Source organism: Budorcas taxicolor, chromosome 18 (genome assembly GCF_023091745.1).
Source record: "Budorcas taxicolor isolate Tak-1 chromosome 18, Takin1.1, whole genome shotgun sequence".
Classification (NCBI taxonomy): domain Eukaryota; kingdom Metazoa; phylum Chordata; class Mammalia; order Artiodactyla; family Bovidae; genus Budorcas; species Budorcas taxicolor.
The window spans coordinates 4,572,868-4,592,873 of NC_068927.1; the positions used below are offsets into that span (position 1 = coordinate 4,572,868).

Sequence of the window (20,006 nt, forward strand, 5' to 3'; positions counted from 1 at the left end):
ACCTCCGAGAGAATGGCCAGCCTTTGGAAGGGGTGTGTTGATCTCTTCTATTCACAGGTGGGCAGGGTCAGGTTATCTCTCCATTAGCAGAACAAAAGCACTTGAGCTTATAGTCAGGCAGAGGGGCAGGGTCCTCTGAGGCGGTTATTATGTATGAGTATAATAACAAAAGAAACAAAAGAAAGCTATAAAAAAATGTTGGAGAAGACTCTTGAGAGTCCCTTGGACTGAAAGGAGATCCAACCAGTCCATCCTAAAGGAAATCAGTCCTGAATATTCATTGGAAGGACTGATGCTGAAACTCCAATACTTTGGCCACCTGATGCGAAGAACTGACTCATTGGAAAAGACCCTGATGCTGGGAAAGATTGAATGCGGGAGGAGAAGGGGAGGACAGAGGATGAGATGGTTGGATGGCATCACCAACTCAATGGACATGAGTTTGAATAAACCCCGGGAGTTGGCGCTGGACAGGGAAGGCGCTGAACTGTGCTGCAGTCCATGGGGTCGGAAGGGTCGGACACGACTGAGCGACTGAACTAAATGACAAAAGCAACGGAAAGCAAGTCAAAGAAGCAGTTTCCAACCTAGAGTCAGAATTGGATTCTTCTTTGCAACATTGTCGGCAATAATTTATGGGGTCCTTCCCTTCCTGCCAAATTCAGCATCTTTAGCCTCTCCCCATAGTCTCTTCCCACTGTCCAACCGTGAGTAATCATCTTTTTGATAACAGAAGAGATCTTCTGTTGGGATACATAAGATATTGGAGGTTTCTTGCAGAGCTCTGCATCCGTCTGGGGTGTTAGAAACATTCTATATCTTGACCGAAGTACTACCACTTCACCTAAGTGTATAAATACATAAAAATTCATTAAGCTACACATTTAAGACTTGTGTACTTTACTGTATGTTATACCTAAATTTTTTTAAAAAAAATAGAGAATGGATGGCTAGTCTCCTGCCACACTGTATGTCCATCTGCAATGCCTGGAAGTCAGTAGTTACCTTGTGACCATGGGGTAAGCTACCCAAATGGGACAATCCAATTTGCTGAAAATGGCAGGGCAGAAAACGTTTTATGATGTCACAGAATCCTGAACCAACCGTGGAGACCCTCTTCATGTGGATTATTGAAATGATACATTTTTATCACACAGGGTTATCAGTTTTTAGCCATCGCAGTGTGAAACTGTACAAAAACTTTTGATGGTAACATATAGCACAGAAAGTGAAGTTAATAAGGCTCAAGTTTACATGTAAGTAGTGTTTAATCAGATCTCTGGACAGGAATTTTACCATAAACTAGTAAGCGGAACATAAAGGAAATACAGTTAAATAGATATGTTATGTACTAAGCCTAAAAAAGAAACCAACACACTTAAGGTGGAAATCTTCATTACAAAAGCTTAAATTCATTGGCCACTGAAAAAGAAAAATCAGTTCAAGTTCAGAGTTGAAAGTAATCTTTATTGATAAACATTTATACCAGAATTAGAAATTTCAGTAGAAAAATAAAATTTAAATAACTTTCTGTGGTACAAAGATTTGATCAGTTTGACTGCAGCATTTAGTGAAATAATCTAATACAAAAAGTTAAGCTGACTTTACCACAAGCAGGGAAACAATGCACAAAACAGAAACGCATGTACACAGAACCTTCTGCGTGTGGACAGCACCAGGACTTCAACTTCAGGAAATGATCTCCTAGGGAAGGTTGGTGTGCACTGCAGTTGTATTAAGAACTTCATTCAAACCAGAGCAGCTTTTGGAATCAAAAGCTAACATACACTTTAAAGACTTAGGAAACACAAGAGCTTAAAGATAACTGTTTGCATGAACTTTATCTCCCTAGTTCAGACATTTCCTAGGTAATGTTCCGAATCAGTAAACAGTACAGTGAGACACCTTTGTCTTGGAATATTCATTACTCATTTGTATTGGATTTAAGTTTACATGAAATGTTTTTCTCCTAAAACCTTTACTCAAAGAATCCAGAAATCAGCTTTTCATGGTTGGGGGTTTCTCCTTCCCACTAACAGAAAAGTGGATGCATAGCTGGGGCAGGGGTGGTTTCACATGTCTCCAGGCAAGTCAGGAGTTGGCAAAACGTCTCAGAAGCTTTATGTGAGAAAATAAAATGTTCAACACAAATCCCAGTACTTTTTCATCTGAGCAACCACTCCCAAATAATTGTGCATTTGAGATGAGAAATTAAAAAGAAAAAGAAACCCTTAGGGACAATAAACATTCCTTATAACTCAAAGTTTCTTCCTGAAAACATTTTAAGCCACAAAGCTCAGTTATATAAAGTCTATATTCATTTATTCACAGAATGTTCACATACTGGGATGGATGAAACATTCAATAATGTGAAATCTATTTTATATTTGAAGTTCTTAAAAACAGCGGATAAACAGTGGATAATCAAACAAGAAACAGATGAAAACAAAGACAGCGTTCAAAATGCATTAGTTCTTGTGTTTTGGCTCTAGAAGTGAAGCAACCAAACATTTAAGTCATGGATCAATATGTTGAAAACTTAATATTTGGGGAGAGAAGCCCACTGACCACTAGCCCACACTCAATTTGTGAAACTCTATCCAAAGGAATGTTTTCGGTGAGAATGCTGAGACATCTTTCAGTGGAGATGAAGGAAAATTTCTTAAGCTGAAGGGCTACTTTTCAAAATCCAACTATTGAACTGAAATAATGGAGTCCTGAGCTAAAGACATAAAAATTTGTTTGAAAGAAAGATTTGAGCATTGGAGAGTAATCTTGTTGGGGAATTTGTAAGGATATTTGCCTGTATACAACTCCTACAATTTTTCACCTCGTTAGAGTATATCTATCACTGTAATTTTGATAAGTAGTTTAATGGCCTATTAGTTAAAAGAAAATGTCCACTTACTTTTGGGGACCCTTTTTAATTTTTCTCTGTGCCCATCCCTAGTAAATTGGTTCTCCTGGCTATTTTTAATCAGAAGCCAGAGTGCACATTGCTTAAATCAAACAGCACTGCACGTGACCTCATGGGCAGGTAGCTTCACACTCATAATGAAAACTTTCCCTTTAAAATGTCATATTTAATTACCAGAAACTATTTTGAAAATAGATAACAACAATTGTATTTCATACAAACCAGTTTATGTGGTTAAGGATAAAGTCAGATATTTAATTTTTGCAATCTTTTTTCTTTCGAAGGTCACAGTTTTTAGGCCTTTAGATGAAAAAGAAAGCTAGGCATTAGAAGAAAAGTTAAAAGAGCTAAAATTGGGTTTTAAAAAAACTCTGATATTTAATTTTCTTTAAGGATATAAATTCTCTTGAAAGGAAATATAAAGGGCACAGTGGAAGGTATATCTGAAAATTAAACTTTAGGCACTTTCTGGGAGTCATACCCAGCACTGTAAAATGGGCTGAAGACCCACCACTAGGTAACCACATTAAGACTAGGAAATCAATAACTCCTAATTCCAGTTAAAGCTGCACTTTTACAGTTTTTTAAGAGCCACGAGCAAACCAAAGTCACTAAAAAAATGGTAACAGAATGTTTAAAGTATCTTTCTGTGTGTGTGTCTCAATGTCCAATGAGTATCCTGATCAACATGACTGAGAATTTTCCATTCAAACTATTTAATAGGGCGTGTTTCCAATTAAACTAAATAAAATCAAGACTATAAAGTGATAGGAAAAGGTGGTACAGGAGTTCTGTGGAAAAAATTCTCAATTACCTAGCTTATTTTGAGAAAATGTACAAAGCAGGAAATTCACACATCTTAAAATATATAAAATAATCAGAGGTCGAAACAGTTATTCATAAAATGTCACATCATTCAGGAGTTAGCTTTTATTTATTTAAATAGTGGAACTGAAGCCACTACTTGAGTTATAGGTTTTGTGTGTGTTTTATTTCTCCAAATTTGTTCTCAACGTTATGCTCAACCAAAACCTACTTGGCACTTACTGTCATGAAGATGTGGCAAGGGTTTGCCAAATTTTAATCAAGATTAGATCAGGTAAGATTTCAGTCCAGTTTACTGTGCTCAGAAGTAAACCACTATGTTCTACAGTTTCTCTGAAACGTGCAAGGCTGCCTTTTTCTCACAGGACACTGTAAATCTCAGAGTGAAGGGTGCCAACCCAGAAGCACTGCTGACGGCTTGGGTAAGGCACACCTGTAAACCGCCTGATGTGAATATATAAAAAACAGGGAGAAAAGAAACTGGACTTTTTTTTTGGTTGAGAACAATGAGTCCAAAAAGATCTTTAATTCCTGGAACTTCCAACTGAAGAAAGGACTGAAGTGTTGTTCTTCATACCGTTTGGTTTGAAGAACTGAGAAAACATCCCATAATGTATTCTTTTTGAGGATTCTATAAAACTGATTCACCATCATAGCACAAGGGCATGTGCTATAGAGTAGCTAAAATCCGTAAAAAGGAGACCACTACGACACAAAAAGTCTGTCCAGTCCCCAAGGTAAGGGCTTCAAACGGAATCATTTCCTTTCCTGCTGCTCGGTACACTCCAGCAATTGCTGCACCTGTTCAAAAATTCAAGTGTGTTAAAAAATGAGAGGGGGCTTAATATAAGCAGAAAAATATAGCACTTAAAACTCTAAGTAGAAAAAACATAAAAGAAATTAAAAAATAAAACTCTAAGAATGATCTAAATTTTTTACATTAAAATTTAAACATTACAGAAATGTTTTTGTTTTCCCTATTCTTTTTGCTAACTACTCGTGGTTTTAAGTATTCCTTATATGGTTTGCAAGTCACCAACAAATGCTTTTAGAAAAGGGACTCTTTCAAACTAAGTCTCCTAGACATATTGAATAAAATCACCTGGAAGTCATAGCCAAAATCACAAAGACTGCAATATTCACATAACCCGATTACAAACTTAAAACATTTCTTATTCCCCCGGTATGTAACCTAACAAATTCTTGGCAATAAATGATAGAAAATCCTCTGCATGAGGCTGAGCAAGAAATATTTCAGGAGCAGTCACAGGGAAACCCCACTCCCTCTTGTACTATACTCAGAGTTCGCGTCAAGAAATGGATGGAGGAAATGCCCTGAATGCCCAGATGGTCCACTGATGTGGCCTGGGGTTCAATCCCCGGTTTGGGAACTAAGATACCACAAGCTGTGTGGCACAGCAAAAAAAAGAAAAAAAAGAAGGAAGAAAGGAAGAGAGCAGGACCCTAAGCCCATCAAGTTGCTACTCATTCAAAGGGCTTGAGGTGAGGGATACTCTGGGATTCCTTTCTATTTCCCATGTCATTCTGTTGGTCACTATAACTTCCTACAAACTGAATAAACAGAACAAACAGATATCTGTTTCTACTCAGGTACCCTGAATTGCTCACAGGGACTCAGCATTATACTAAGAAAAGTCAAGAATTCATTCATTTGAAAAGAACAGATCCAAAGTTCCCAGATAATCTTCTCCTGAGCCACCCCAAAATGCTCCAAACAGTATTCTCCTTGGTCAGAGAATATGGCTGGGGACATAGGACAGAAAGCACAAGCACGGAACAGATTTTGAGTAATGCAGGACGATATATACTGTTTCGATCAAGTGTCAACACCTTGTGCCAAAGTGATGTGATGGTATATTAACATATCTGAAGGAGAAGAAAGACCAGCCCTACTGGCAGTGCACGCACCCTGTGCTATTAATACTGCCATCTGAGAGGCAGTGCTCCATTGGGCCTCTTTGTAATTTATCTCCAAAAAAAGTGGGTTGGGTCAGAAGAAGCTTAAAGAACTTGAACTGGGCCCCAAAGTGGGATTTGGATGATGAAGCGAAGATAGCTAAAAGCAAACCAGAAGGAGCAGCAAATGGGAAGGGAATCGACTGTACGCACTAGAGTCAAAGAAGGATACAGTTACTACGTGTTAGATATCCTATGTTTTATATACACACATAATTTCATTTAGTCATCACACAGCATTGCTATTTTACCAATGAGAAATCTAAAACAGGTCCTGGGGGCTAATAATCCAGTAAGAAAACTACAGCAGAGGCTCTCTAAAGATAGCAGTAGGCGATATAGTTAAAAATATTGTTTAAGGCCAGTTATGGAAACTCCTTAATGCAGACAGGAGAAAATTAGCCTCCCCACTGCCTTATCACAAAGGTTTCAGCATCTACAGAACACGAGAAACTAGGCCACCTTGTCCCAAAAAAAACCCCTAAAGTCAAAGAGACAGGGGAATTTCTGCTTGAAGTTCAAAGTTTAAAATCACAGTGAAAAAAAAAATTACATAAACCAAGAAAAAAGTCTGAAAGCATATAACGATATGCAAACTGTGGTTATCACGTAGGAATACAGTAATGGAGGATTTTTGGTTTTGCTTTCTTATAAATTTTAATTTATATAAAATATACATGCTATTTTTATTTTGTTATGAGCTTAAAAATATTCTCATCCCTGTGACATGAACAAAAGCTGCACCCCCACCCAAAAGACACCACACAGATAAAAATAATGTATAATTATGAATGTTGCTCAAACTCTTACTCAGAAAGTCCTAAGAGAAAAAAAAAAAGGCACTTTTCTAAACAAAATTTCCTCCATCCTTAAAATACCTACACCAGGATGAAGGGAGGTAATTTGTCAACCAGATTGCAATGCTGCAAATCAGTGAAGTGACAGCTGAAGAGAAAGGAGAGAAGTAGCTTCTAAAAAGCCAAATATTATCTTGATAGTGGTCAAGATCACAAGACATATCTCACAAAGCTTAAAGTGGCTTCCCTAAAGCCATGAGACAGAATCTGACTCAGGAAGTCAAAGATGTTAGCCAAGTAAGAGGGGACTGAGGCGAGAAGAGAACAGTATATAAAACACAGGGCCTGCACACAAAGAGCGCGCTTCTTTATCCCACTCAGACACTTTCTAAAACGGCTCCTAAAGTTAACTGACTATTCATATGAAATGTTTCGACTGTATTTTAAACGTCTAACATACTTGTCAAGATTCCAGCAGTAATTGGTCCCACGATGCCCATCAACAGGATGCTTACAGACATGAACCTACCATATTTGTGATGTCTGAGGGTGAAGAGGGCCAGTAATCCAGCAGGGACGTGAAAGAAGAGAGAAGACACCAGTGCCCACAGGAACACACCATACCACATCTCTGCAAGGGAAAGCAAAGAAAGGTCGACGTCACCAGCTTCCCCAGGGCAGTCATTACAAAGGCGCGGTCATTATACTCGGTTATTTCAATTTTAAAATGATTCCGTTCCAGTGGCAGTTCATCAGTCAAATATCCAAACACTGACGATTTTGGAGGGATCACTAAACTGCGGCCACCCCGTTTTTGCACGGAAAGTCTTAGCGGAACATAGCCATGCCCGTTGATTTAAGTCTTGTCTATGTGCTTTCAAGCTCCAAGAGTAGGGCTGGAGCAGTAACAGAGACCATAGGGCCTGCAAAGCCTAAAATATGTATAATCCGGCCCTTTACAGAAAAGGTTGGCTGACTCCTGACAAGCTACCCCTACTCCCAAACACTGAAGAAAAAGTTCACCCAGATTTGGAAATTCACTTACGTGATTTCCCTTTCACAAGGACAAGTGTAAGCACCACTGACAGGGCGCCATGCACAAATGCCTGACCTCTCTCCTCGGCGGCGGCAGCTCCAGAGGCTGCAGAGGCTGGTGCGCACACCGCTCCCCGAGAGGTGCCACCCTCCCCATCTGCCCCTCCAGCCCGGGCCCTGCTGCACGCTGGCATCTCCCACTGGGGCCTCCTTAGACACCATCCACTGCCACCATCCCCAACCCAGGAAACAGCGCCAGGCAGCTCCCTGCTAAGCAGCAACCCCATCTTTAATCCCCGAGTCCTCAGCAGCTCCTCCCCAAGTCACCTAAGAGACTCTGGCTGCCATTACACCCCTGGTGTGCACAAAGCTCTGTGAGGACTCGGGAATGGCAGTGCCCGGGCGTGGACAAATGGGACACAAACCTGCCTCCAGGAGCTTAGGGACTCTGCCGCCCAGCTGATGGCCTTGCCATCACGGGGCTTCCACTGGAGCCCCCCAGGTTTTAGAGACAGCACTGCTCACCACAGCGACTCAAGGGCCTGCTAGAGCACAGCTCCTCACTGGCTGCGGTGAACCACGTGGGCAGTGAAGTGGGGGGAAGCTTTAATCTTCCAGAGACAGAGGAAGTTCGTAACTTCAATAAAAGTGTGTCTGGACACTCGGGTATGCTACCCAACTTATGTGTGGAAGCCCTAATCCGACAGGACCACGGACTTACAAGAGGAAGAGCGATCTCTCTCTGTGCCTCTCCTACTCTTTCTCTCCCCATCGAGTGAGGACGTATCAAGATGGCCCAGGAGGGCCCTCAGCCTGACCGTACTGGCACCCTCATCTTGCACTTCCAATCTCCACCTCTGTTGGTTAAGCCACTTGGTCCATGGTGCTTTGTTCCAGCAGCCCTGGCAGACACCAACGCTCCCCTGTTCCCACTACCCTGGAGCAAGGAGGCTTGCTGGGCTAGCAACTCGACTTTTCTAAAAGCTGAAAGGCATGTGTGCAAACAGGATCTGGTGCAGCAAGTCGGCTCCTCCATGAGTCTCTGAGGGGGAGGAGCAGTGTGCCCCCTCCTACATACAGCCCTAAGTCACGTCCATTCGCTCCCCCACTGCCTCCATATTTTATATAGCGTCACTTAAGTCACTCCAAGTAGGAAAGAAAGGCTTTATCATATTAGATGAACAGTACAATTTATAAAACACTTTCAGAGGATGAAAGTAATACAGAACACGAATAGCTAGGGCAAACCTCAATCAATAAAACACTTTTAAAAAGCTAAGTGATACACCGTTAATACTGCGCCTTCATCTGCCATCTATGTCACAGCTATTTATTGATCGTATGGCACTTTTCACTTCCCTGGCTCTATACACTGTCAGACATCCTTGTCCACCTATTTTACAGTATTTCCTTGTTCACTGCTTCACACAGAGTGCACTATCTTCAACTTTGTTTACTGTAGCAGCTAAGGTCACATCATTTCCCCACGGCGAAGAACAAGTCAGGTTATTAACCTGAAATAAATGTTATAAGGGGAAACCAGACTAAGCACTGGTGGCAGAAGAGGCCCCAAAGATGCCCACATCCTCAACCCCAGAGCCTATGAAAATGTGACCTGACATAACAAAAGGGAGTGTGCAGGTGTGATGAGATTAGACATCTTGCAATAGGCAGGGGTGGGGGGGGGCGGAGTATCTTGGATTTTATAGGTGGGCCTACTGTAATCAAGGGTCTCTGGAAGAGAGTCAGAGTCAAAGAGATCTGAAGATGTTGTGCTGCTGGCTTTAAAGATGGAGGAAGGTGCCAGAAGCCAAAGGATGCGGTGACCTCTAGCAGCTGGAAAAGACACGAAAACAAATTCTCCTTAGAGCCTTCAGAAGGAAGATGGCTCTGCTGACTCATCTGGACTTCTGACCTCCAAGACTAATAAATCTGTGTTGTTTTAAGCCACTAAATTTGTGGTGAGTTGTTTCAGTAGCCACAGCAAGCTAATACCAGTACCAAGAGTTCATTAATTCAGCAAATACTTAGCCCATTCCATATGTCAGGCACATCAATGAACAAGAATAGAAATTTTAAAAAGACAAAGATCCCTGCCAAGAGAGTGTCTGTATCTTTAAGCATATTGTTCAGTTTGAGTTAAACAGAAACGTCACACAGCAGACCTCTTGGGGGGAAATTCTGTGCTCCCTGGCTTTCTAGCTGCCACAGTCGAGCCCCCTCACTTCCGAGCAACGGCTCAAGACCAAACTGGCCCCAATCAGCAGAAACAGCACAGAACAAGTGGGCAGAGTTAGGCCTGGCACCCAGCCGTCCTTTCAGCTTGCCCCGCTGTGCGTTACGTTCCAGGTCAAACAACTGTGCCTCTGTAGCTGGGGTTCCAAGTTGACCACCCCAGTCCTGCAACTCTGCGCTGGCCTGCCTAGATGCTAAGTGCCCATCGGCCTGCTTCCGTCCACACTGCCCACTGTGAGATCCTTCTCTTACCCACCCCCACCTACCTGCCAGGGGATCCATCTGTTTCCTTGTGAAATACTAATACAAATATATCTGGTCTCTACTCCCGACGCCAAAAACCCTTTAAGATAATGGTGCTAAGAAAATCTTTTTTTCTAAGACTTAATCTATGACCCTGATTCCTGAGGAAGAGCTCCTAAATTCCTTGGGATTTCCAGGAGTGCCTTTTGTTCTCATAAGGCAACTCTTGGTGGGCTCCTTGATGGGTGCTGGTCACCAGAAAGGCCAGGCTATGATTGCAAGCTTGGAAGCTTCAGCCCCACTCTCCATTCTCAGGAGAGAGGAGGGGGCTAGAAGCAAGTTAATAATCGGTCATGCCTAAGTGATGAAGCCTCCATAGATATTTCAAAAGTACGGAGGGCAGAGAGTTTCTGGGCTGGTGAAGACACCTATGTGCTGGGAGGGTGAGCCACCCCAGCTCCACAGGAACAGAAGCTCCTGTGCTCAGAGACCTTTCCAGACTTCACCCTGCCTATCTCTTTATGTGGTGTTCATTTCCATCCTTTAACATCTTCGGGAACATATCAGTCACCTAGTAAGTAAACTGTTTTCCTGAATTCTGTAAGCTGCTCTAGCATTTTTACTTGAACGAGAAGGACGGCATGGGAACCTTAGCTGGTCAGAAGCACATGTGAAAACCTCCACTTTGACTGGCATCTGAAGTGGGGGGTTGGGGCAGTCTTGTGCATCTGGGCCTTTAACCTGTGGGACTGGAAGCCAGCTCCAAGCAGACAGTGTCAGAACGGAACTGAGCTGCAGGACACTGCTCGGTGTGCAGAAAAACGACATCGGGCGCCAGAAGTGCTGTGAGCGCAGGGGCAGTGCGAGAGTAAAGGGAAACTGAGTTCTTTCGAGGTACCCTTGCTCTCCTAACAAGGAGGACTGGCCCACCAGCACTATCAACGGTAGCCTGCCACCTATCTCCCGAGGCCACTGCCTAACTGCCCACTTATCCCTGGTTCCTGAATGGGCCCTTCTGGCCTGCCTTAACCTTAATGGTCTCTTGGCCCTAGCCTCGGCTAGCTCTTATCTGCCCTGATCTGGCCTTTCATCTATTCTCCACACAAAACCAGAAAGTCAGTGATAATGGGGACAAGGTTTCTTGTGGGAGTGATGACCACATTCTCAAGTTGTTTTTTGTGATGATTGCAAACTCGGCAAAAAATCATTAAATTGTATACATGAAAAAAAAAAGTGAATCAGATCATCCTTCCTCTGCTCAAAACCCCTCGAACACGACTTTGGGGAATCTGACCTCACCCCCTGCCCCCGTGCCCACACCGCCCCTCCCACTGCACCGGCCTCCTTCACGTTGCTGCAGCGAGCTCCTGTCCCAGGGCCTCTGCACCTGCTGCCTCTGGCCCAGAATGCCCGTCTCCGGACAACTGCGTGGCTGTTCCTCATTCCCTTTCAGATTTCACCTCCGACGGCATCATCTTAGAGGGCTTCCTCATGACCTTACGTAAGACAAGCATTCCGCTCAACACACAAGACCTGCCACTAACCATCCCCCTGCCCAGTCTTGCACTCACACTGTCTGCTCCATTTCATATTTTGTTCATTTTGCCGTATCGCAAGGCATGTGTGGTCTCAGCCCTGACCAGGGACTGAGCCCAAGCCCCCTGCACTGGAAGTGCTGGGCTGCCAGGGAAGTCCCTCCTCTCCGTACTTTTAAGTTTTGTTTTCTCTTTCCCCTTTAGAATGAAAGTTCTTTTGTTTTGTTCACTAACACACCTTTACTTGGTGCCTAGAAAACAAGAGACACACAATAGACACTGAGTAAATCTGCAGACCGAATGAGTAAATGACTGATCCAAGTGTAACGTATCCTTGATCCCAGCAATGGCACAACTAAAACATCAGTGGGTTTTAGTTTATCAGAAGGTACACTCTGGGGAATCCCTTGGGCTCCAGCAGCTAGGACTCTATGCTCTCACTACTGAGGGTCCAGGTTTGATCCCCGAGTCCGAGAACTAAATTCCCACAAGCCGTGTGGCGTAGCCAAAAACAAAAGAGAGAGGGGGGAAGATATACTTTGATATTGAAAGTATTAATATACTGAGATTCGTCCCTTTAGAAAGTGAATTTTATTCCTGATACAAGGTGGGAGAATAATTTGCTTTCTCAGCATTCAGATTTGTTAAAAATGACCACCAAAGAAATCTGAACTACTTGGAATAAGAAGGGTTAGGCAGAAACCTAAAGGTCTAAATTGCAAATGCAGGTTTAAAAAAATCAATTCAAAGCTTCCTGACAGTGATAAACCACAGAGTATTTCAGAGCAATGACTTTGCCATATTGAGTTGGCATAAAATGCAAGTAACCTTTTCTGTGGGGCCAAAATAGAAACAATTCCAGAATCAGGACAATGAATGAGATTCACTGTCAGCAGGTTTTGGTGCCTCATGTACCTATTGAATCCATCATTCCAGCTAAAGAAGAGACACAACAGGGAGGTTACATATTCACCCCGTGTGTTTACTCATCACATTCCAATCAGCTTGTGTCCATGGGCTGTATCTCATGCATGTTTATAACTCCAGCCCAGAGTCTGCACTTGATCAGTAAATACATCTTGAGTGAATGATCCATGGTGATCGCTACCCCCAGGTTATATATCCACTGCAGTACCCATAAACTCAAGTACAGACTGCAGTTTAATATTTCAGAACAGTTCCTGAAAGGAAAACAATATGCTTAGCTACAGATTCTCTACTATAACATAGTAAAACTATCCTCCCAAATCCACTTACCTCAATCTTTTTTTTAAAAGAAGAGGCAACTAAAAGCCAGACTGAACAAAATGTTCAGTTTCATAATATCACCTCACATATGACTTATTGATTACGGTAACCTTACGGTGGAGAGATCTGATAAACACCATCTTCACCAACTGATTAAACTTAGTGTTATCAATAAAGGGACAAATGACATTAAATGTCTCCTAATGTGGTGCTCTGGGAAGTGTACATCACCTATGTAGGTAGCATCCTGATCAAAAATGTTTAATCTGAATCTAATCATGAAGAAATAATCAGATAACTTAGACTGTGGGACAGTCTATGGAACAGTTGGCCTGGTTTTCAAAAATGTTAGTCTCAAGAAACTGAAAGAAAGATGGAGGAACTATTCTGGATTCAACAAGACTGAAAAGACAACAATATCCTACATGTAACCCTTGACTGGATCCTGGAATTTTTTAAGAAAGGTATAAATGGCATTATTCAAACAACTGAGTATCTTTCAATAAGGCCTATATATTAGGTAATATTCTACGGATGTTAAATGCGTTAACACATTCCAGTGCAATATGGTTTTCTAGGCTGTGGCAGAAAATGTCCTCATTTTAAATGATACATGCTATAAAGCATTAGCTGTTAAGTGCCACTATTTGGGTAACCTCCTTTCTCTTTTATGCAGAAAGTAAACACATTATGCACATGCATATATATTTTTAGACAGAAAGCAAAAGGATCGAAATATTAATAATGAACCTAAGTAAAAAGTATATAGGTATCTGTTACACTATCATTTCAATATTTCAGTAGGTTTAAAATTTTTCCAAATAAAGAGTTGCGAGAAAAGTTATAGACCAATCTGGTCCAGCAGAGCCTTCAGACTGCATGAACATTTCCATTTTTTGGACATGGTCTCCAGAATGCCATATATTTCTGTTGTCATTGTCAAATGTGATCTTAGTTTCTTCTGATACCTTTTGCCAGATTATCATTATAGGCATGATTTCAAGCTAACACCTGCATCTGTCTCAACGTTTTTTTTTCTTATTAACTACTTCACAGACCTGTTGGGGAAAATACTAGAAAGGTAATACACAGCAAGTCCCTGGTGTCCGCTGAATGGCGCCTGGCGGTCGCTGCCCAGCGGATGAGAAATCACAGGTGCCTTGTTTACCAGTTTTAACTGTAGGCAGTAATCCAAACTTACTTCCTTTGCAGGTCTCAGGCCGGTTCTTGCATTGTTTACTGAGTTGAAGTATGTGTCAGCTTTGCTGGAGGGCCCAACCTCACCCTTCAAACTCCCCTGATCTCAGTCTTCTTGTCTTTAAAAGGGCCAACACATAACACTACTCTCCCCTCCAAGGCTTTATTTTCAGCCTTCCCAAGTATTTTTTCCTCCTCTCAGTTTTCCGAGCCCGAAAGCTTTCTATCTCGATTTCTAAGTTTGAAAATCTCTGCTCTCAAGCCCAGCCGAGATAAGTGGCATAAGAATCAGAAAGGCGCCGTGTCGACGTTCTCGAACACAGGAGTGGGAGACGCGGCAACAGGTCTCCAGAAAGGGATTCCTAGAAAGAGAGGCTGGCGGAGGGGGTGGATCTGGACGTGGGTGGCAGCGATCGGCAGCCAGCCTCCTGGTGCAGAGGCTGGGCTACCTACCCTACGCACAGCGGGTGCCTGAGTTCGGACCGACGGCCCTCAGACCGCCCGGGACGACGCGCCGTCCGAGGCGCGAAAACCCAGAGGCCGGGGCGGACGAAAGGGGCTGGGGTTACCCAGTGCCCCCGCCCGCCAAAAGGAGGCGAGGACCGCCTCCCGTGCCCCAGACGAGGAGGGGCGGCCGCCAGCAGGGCGCTGCCGAGTTCCCGCCTGAAGCCGGGGCGTTTGGGAACTCCAGAGAGCAGGACGAGCTCGGGCGGGGGCCGAGTTCCCCTCACCGACGGGGCCCCCCGGGGGATCGGGGTGGCCCGCCCGAGCGGCCCGCGGCGGAGCGGCGGGGGGAGGCGGAAGGGCTGCCGCCCCCAGCTCCCGGCCGAGCCGACCCCTTCCCACCAGGAAACCAGCCCCGCAGCGGGCCCGCGGGGCGGCCGGTACCTGGGAAGGAGCAGAGCGAGGTGGAGTTGGGGCACAGCGTCCCGTTGCCCACCCGCGGCACCAGCTTCAGGCTGAGGATCTGCTGCAGGAGCCCGGCCGACGCCCCGCTGCCGCCGCTCCCCTCGCGTTCCATCCCGCCGCCATTCACCGCAGAGGGCGGAGGGAGAGCGCCCAAGGGGCCGCTGAGGGAGAGCGTCCGAGCGGCCGCTGAGGGAGAGCGCCCGAGATGTTGCCGCAGCGCGCGCTCGCGTACCGCCCGCTCCGCTCCCCACACCTCCGCAGCCACCGCGTCACCTTCGGCCGGGGCCCTCTTCCTCCTACCCCAACGGCCCTGCCAAGTGACGGCTCCTTCCTCCAATCACAGGGCACCGGCGACGGTGGGGGCGGGGCGAGAGTCGTTCCCGCCCCTGACGTTGCGTACGGCTCTCGGAGACCTGGCCCCGTACGGGCTACGCCCCCTCCTGGAGAAGTCGCTCCTGCTCCGATGGGGCGCGCTCGGCTCTGTCCTCCTCTGCAACGCCACCTAGAAGAAAGGAGAGGAATTGTGAAAGCGGAGAGTGAAAAAGTTGGCTTAAAGCTCAACATTCAGAAAACGAAGATCATGGCATCTGGTCCCATCCACTTCATGGGAAATAGACGGGGAAACAGTGGAAACAGTGTCAGACTTTATTTTGGGGGGCTCCAAAATCACTGCAGATGGTGACTGCAGCCATGAAATTAAAAGACGCTTACTTCTTGGAAGAAAAGTTATGACCAACCTAGATAGCATATTCAAAAGCAGAGACATTACTTTGCTAACAAAGGTCCGTCTAGTCAAGGCCATGGGTTTTCCAGTAGTCATGTATGGATGTGAGAGTTGGACTGTGAAGAAAGCTGAGCGCCGAAGAATTGATGGTTTTGAACTGTGGTGTTGGAGAAGACTCTTGAGAGTCCCTTGGACTGCAAGGAGATCCAACCAGTCCATTCTGAAGGAGATCAGCCCTGGGATTTCTTTGGAGAGAATGATGCTGAAGCTGAAACTCCAATACTTTGGCCACCTCATGAGAAGAGTTGACTCATTGGAAAAGACTCTGATGCTGGGAGGGATTGGGGACAGGAGGAGAAAGGGATGACAGAGGATGAGATGGCTGGATGGCATCACTGACTCAATGGACGTGAGTCTGAGTGAACTCCGAGAGTTGGTGATGGACAGGGAGGCCTGGCGTGCTGCGATTCATGGGCTCGCAGAGTCGGACACGTCTGAAGTCAACTGAACTGAGAGAGGGAGGGGCGGAGAAGGCAATGGCAACCCACTCCAGTACTCTTGCCTGGAAAATCCCATGGATGGAGGAGCCTGGTGGGCTGCAGTCCATGGGGTCGCGAAGAGTCAGACACGACTGAGCGACTTCACTTTCACTTTTCACTTTCATGCATTGGAGAAGGAAATGGCAACCCACTCCAGTATTCTTGCCTGGAGAATCCCAGGGGCAGAGGAGCCTGGTGGGCTGCCGTCTATAGGGTCGCAGAGAGTCGGACACGACTGAAGCGACTTAGCAGCAGCAGCAGCAGAGAGGGAGAGGGGCTTTCCAGGAGGCGCTAGTGGTCAAGATTCTGCCTGCAATGAGGGAGACACAGGTTCGATCCCTGGGTCGGGAAGATCCCCTGGCGGAGGGCATGGCAGCCCACTCCAGTATTCTTGCCGGGAGAATCCACTGGTCAGAGGAGCCTGGCGGGGTGGCGGGCTATACAGTCTATGGGGTCACAAAGCGACTGAAGCGACCAAGCACACCAGGCACAGAGGAAGGGAGGGAGATAGATAGATGGATGATAGATTATGGTTAGATAGACAGGTAGATACACATAGAGGTAGATAGGTGGGTAGAAAGATAAATACCTACATACATATGCATCTGGCAATGAGAATCAGAGGTTCAGCAACCAGGTGAAAGAAGCTGGAAGATGATGCAGCAATACCTTCAATATTTGGAAGAAAAACAATTTTGAGAGAAAACTTCACCTGAAACTAAAAAGGATTGTGTACAAGGAATATGTGTACAAGGATTGTGTAAGGAATATGTCAATAATCTTGTAATGTCTTGGAACAGGTGGTTTCTAGACTTACTATAGTGGCCATTTCACGATGTATACAAATGTCATATCACTGTGAGTGTGTGTGTTAGTCCCTCAGTTGCGCTTGACTCTTTGTGACCCCATGGACTGTAGCCCACCAGGCTTCTCTTTCCATGGGATTCTCCAGGCAAGAATACTGAAGTAGATTACCATTCCCTTTGCCAGAGGAACTTCCAAACCCAGGGATCAAACCCTGGTCTCCTGCATTGCAGGCATGTTCTTTACCCTTTGAGCTACAGGGAAGTCCCTATGTAGTACACCTGAAACTCATACAATAATGTTGGTCAACTATATTTCAATAAAATAACTGAAAAACAATATAAACTCCAGGAAAAACACAAACCTACAAAAATTATGAAGTAAATATAAAGCAAACAAAAACTTTGTGTGTGTGTATTTTTTAGACACCCACCACCTCCTTGTTTCACTTATAGTGAGATGAAGAACTCTAAAATTTTCAGAAGACAGTGTTGAATATCTTTGTCTCATGATAGTGAAGGGGTTCTTAGACATAAAAAGCAAAGACTATAAAGGAAAGGATGTGTAAATTTAATTTTAAGACCTTGTGTTATTCAAGAGTTCATTAGAAAGCATTGCATACAAAATATATTATGTTTTCCTTTTAATTCAAGGACATTCAGTTCAGTCGCTCAGTCGTGTCCGACTCCTTGTGACCCCATGAACCCCAGGATGCCAGGCCTCCCTGTCCATCACCAACTCCCGGAGTTCACTCAAACCCATGTCCATTGAGTCAGTGATGCCATCCAGCCATCTCATCCTCTGTCATCCCCTTTTCCTCCTGCCCCCAGTCCTTCACAGCATCAGGGTCTTTTCCAATGAGTCAGCTCTTCGCATCAGGTGGCCAAAGTATTGGAGTTTCAGCTTCAGCATCAGTCCCTCCAATGAACTCCCAGGACTGATCTCTTTTAGGATGGACTGGTTGGATCTCCTTGCAGTCCAAGGGACTCGCAAGAGTCTTCTCCAACACCACAGTTCAAAAGCATCAATTCTTCGATGCTCAGCCTTCTTTACAGTCCAACTCTCACATCCATACATGAGCACAGGAAAAACCACAGCCTTGACTAGATGGATCTTTGTTAGCAAAGTAATGTCTCTGCTTTTTAATATGCTGTCTAGGTTGATCATAACTTTCCTTCCAAGAAGCAAGCGTCTTTTAATTTCATGCCTGCAGTCACCATCTGCAGTGATTTTGGAGCCCAGAAAAATAAAGTCAGCCACTGTGTAAAGGACATTAGCAGCATTGTTAATTAGCGTTCCCTCTTGAAAGCCTTGGTTTTAGAGGCTTTCTGACACCAATTCTCTAACACTACAACTGGGATTTTGCCTCAACCAAGAAACTTTTCTAAAACAAAAACAGTAAGCATTTTTTAAAGTCATAAAATATTTAACAGTGGCGTCTTTTGGTACATTTCCCAGACTAGTAAAGTATAAAAGAAGTGGAAGAAACCAATATTTTAAGATTATATAACAATCAATGATGCATCATATCAGGAAACATTGTTTTGAATTTAGAATTCTATCCTCAGACTGTGAATTTAAAAATTTTTAAAAAGCCATTTAGACTTGCAGAACTCAGAAAATGTATCTTTTATATGACCTTTCTAAGGGAAGCTGAGTATGTACTCCAATGAAGTTAAAGTGATGACTAAGAGAAAGATGGGCAAAAAAAAAAAAAAAGTGGATTTAACCAGGAGTCTTAGACTGACTTCTGTGCAACAGTCCTAGCAGCCGCCTAACCAGATAGGAACAGAAAGAAGAATATCCTCAGGAAAAATAATGAAATTGATTTCAGCAACAGACAAACTGGTTAAGAACCTCACAATTTTAAGAACATGGTGACGAAGGTACTGTTTCTTCTCTCAGTGGGGGGAAAAACCTGAAGAAGAATACAACTTCAGGAAAAACAAACTTACAAGAAAATTATGAAGCATACATAAAGCAAACAAAAACTTGGTGTGTGTGTGTGTTTATTTTTTAGCCACCCACCACCTCCGTTTCACTTACAGATGAAGAACTATAAAACTTTCAGAAGACAATGTTGAATATCTTTATGTCCATGATGGTAAAGGAGTTCTTAAACTAGATACAAAAAGCAAAGACCATAAAGGAAAGAATGGGTAAATTTAATTACTTTAAGGCCTTGTGTTATACAAGGATTATCACAAAGAAAATATAAAGACAAGTCACAAATTGGGAGACAATATCTGAAAGATAAATAACTGACATAGGAGTGGCATTCAGAACATATAAACTACTTCTAAAATCAATAAGAAAATGACAAACAAAAGACCTGGATAGGTACTTCAGCAAAGAGAAATACAAGTGGCCAACAAAAATGTTAATAGGAAAAGATGCTTAACCTCATTAATCAGTGAAACACAAAATGAATCACAATGAGATGTCACTTGTCAACCTCCCTACAGCCAAAAATTTTAAAGTCTGAGAACGCTGATTGTTACTGAGGTTGTAGGGCAGCTGGAACTCTGGAGGCATAAACAGATATATGAGTGCTCAGTTGTGTCCCACTTTTTGGGATCTCATGGACTGTAGCCCACCAGACTCCTCTGTCCATGGGGTTGTCCAGGCAAGTGTACTGGAGTGGATTGCAATCTCCTACTCCAGGAGGAAACTCCAGGGTCAGGATCTTCCTGACCCAGGGACCAAACCCATGTCTCCTGCATTGCAGGCAAATTCTTTACCACTGAGCTACCTGGGAAGCCCATAAATAGACCATCTGGCATAATGTTGAATGAAGATACTCATGATCCAGCTATTTAGCTCCTAAGTAAATATCCTACGGCATTGGTAGCAAGAGATATAGACCAGATTGTTCCCAGCAGCGCTGTAACAGTTTATGGTTGTTGCTGCAGTCGTACCCAACCCTTTGAGACCCATGCACTGCAGCCCGCCAGGCTCCTCTGTCCGTGGAATTCTCCAGGCAAGAATACTGGAGTGAGTTGCCATTTCCTTCTCCAGGGG

At 44.1% G+C, this 20,006-nt stretch overlaps 1 protein-coding gene across 1 annotated transcript; it reads right to left on the reverse strand.

Moving 5' to 3' along the window:
- Positions 1-3,840: 3,840 nt before the first annotated feature.
- Positions 3,841-15,191, reverse strand: TMEM170A (transmembrane protein 170A). The gene is made up of 3 exons (XM_052655484.1): positions 14,898-15,191; positions 7,046-7,147; positions 3,841-4,543 (listed from the first exon to the last, which is right to left on the reverse strand). Exons 1-3 carry the CDS (start codon positions 15,028-15,030, stop codon positions 4,413-4,415), a joined length of 366 nt encoding a protein of 121 aa, XP_052511444.1. The 5' UTR covers positions 15,031-15,191; the 3' UTR covers positions 3,841-4,412.
- Positions 15,192-20,006: the final 4,815 nt, after the last annotated feature.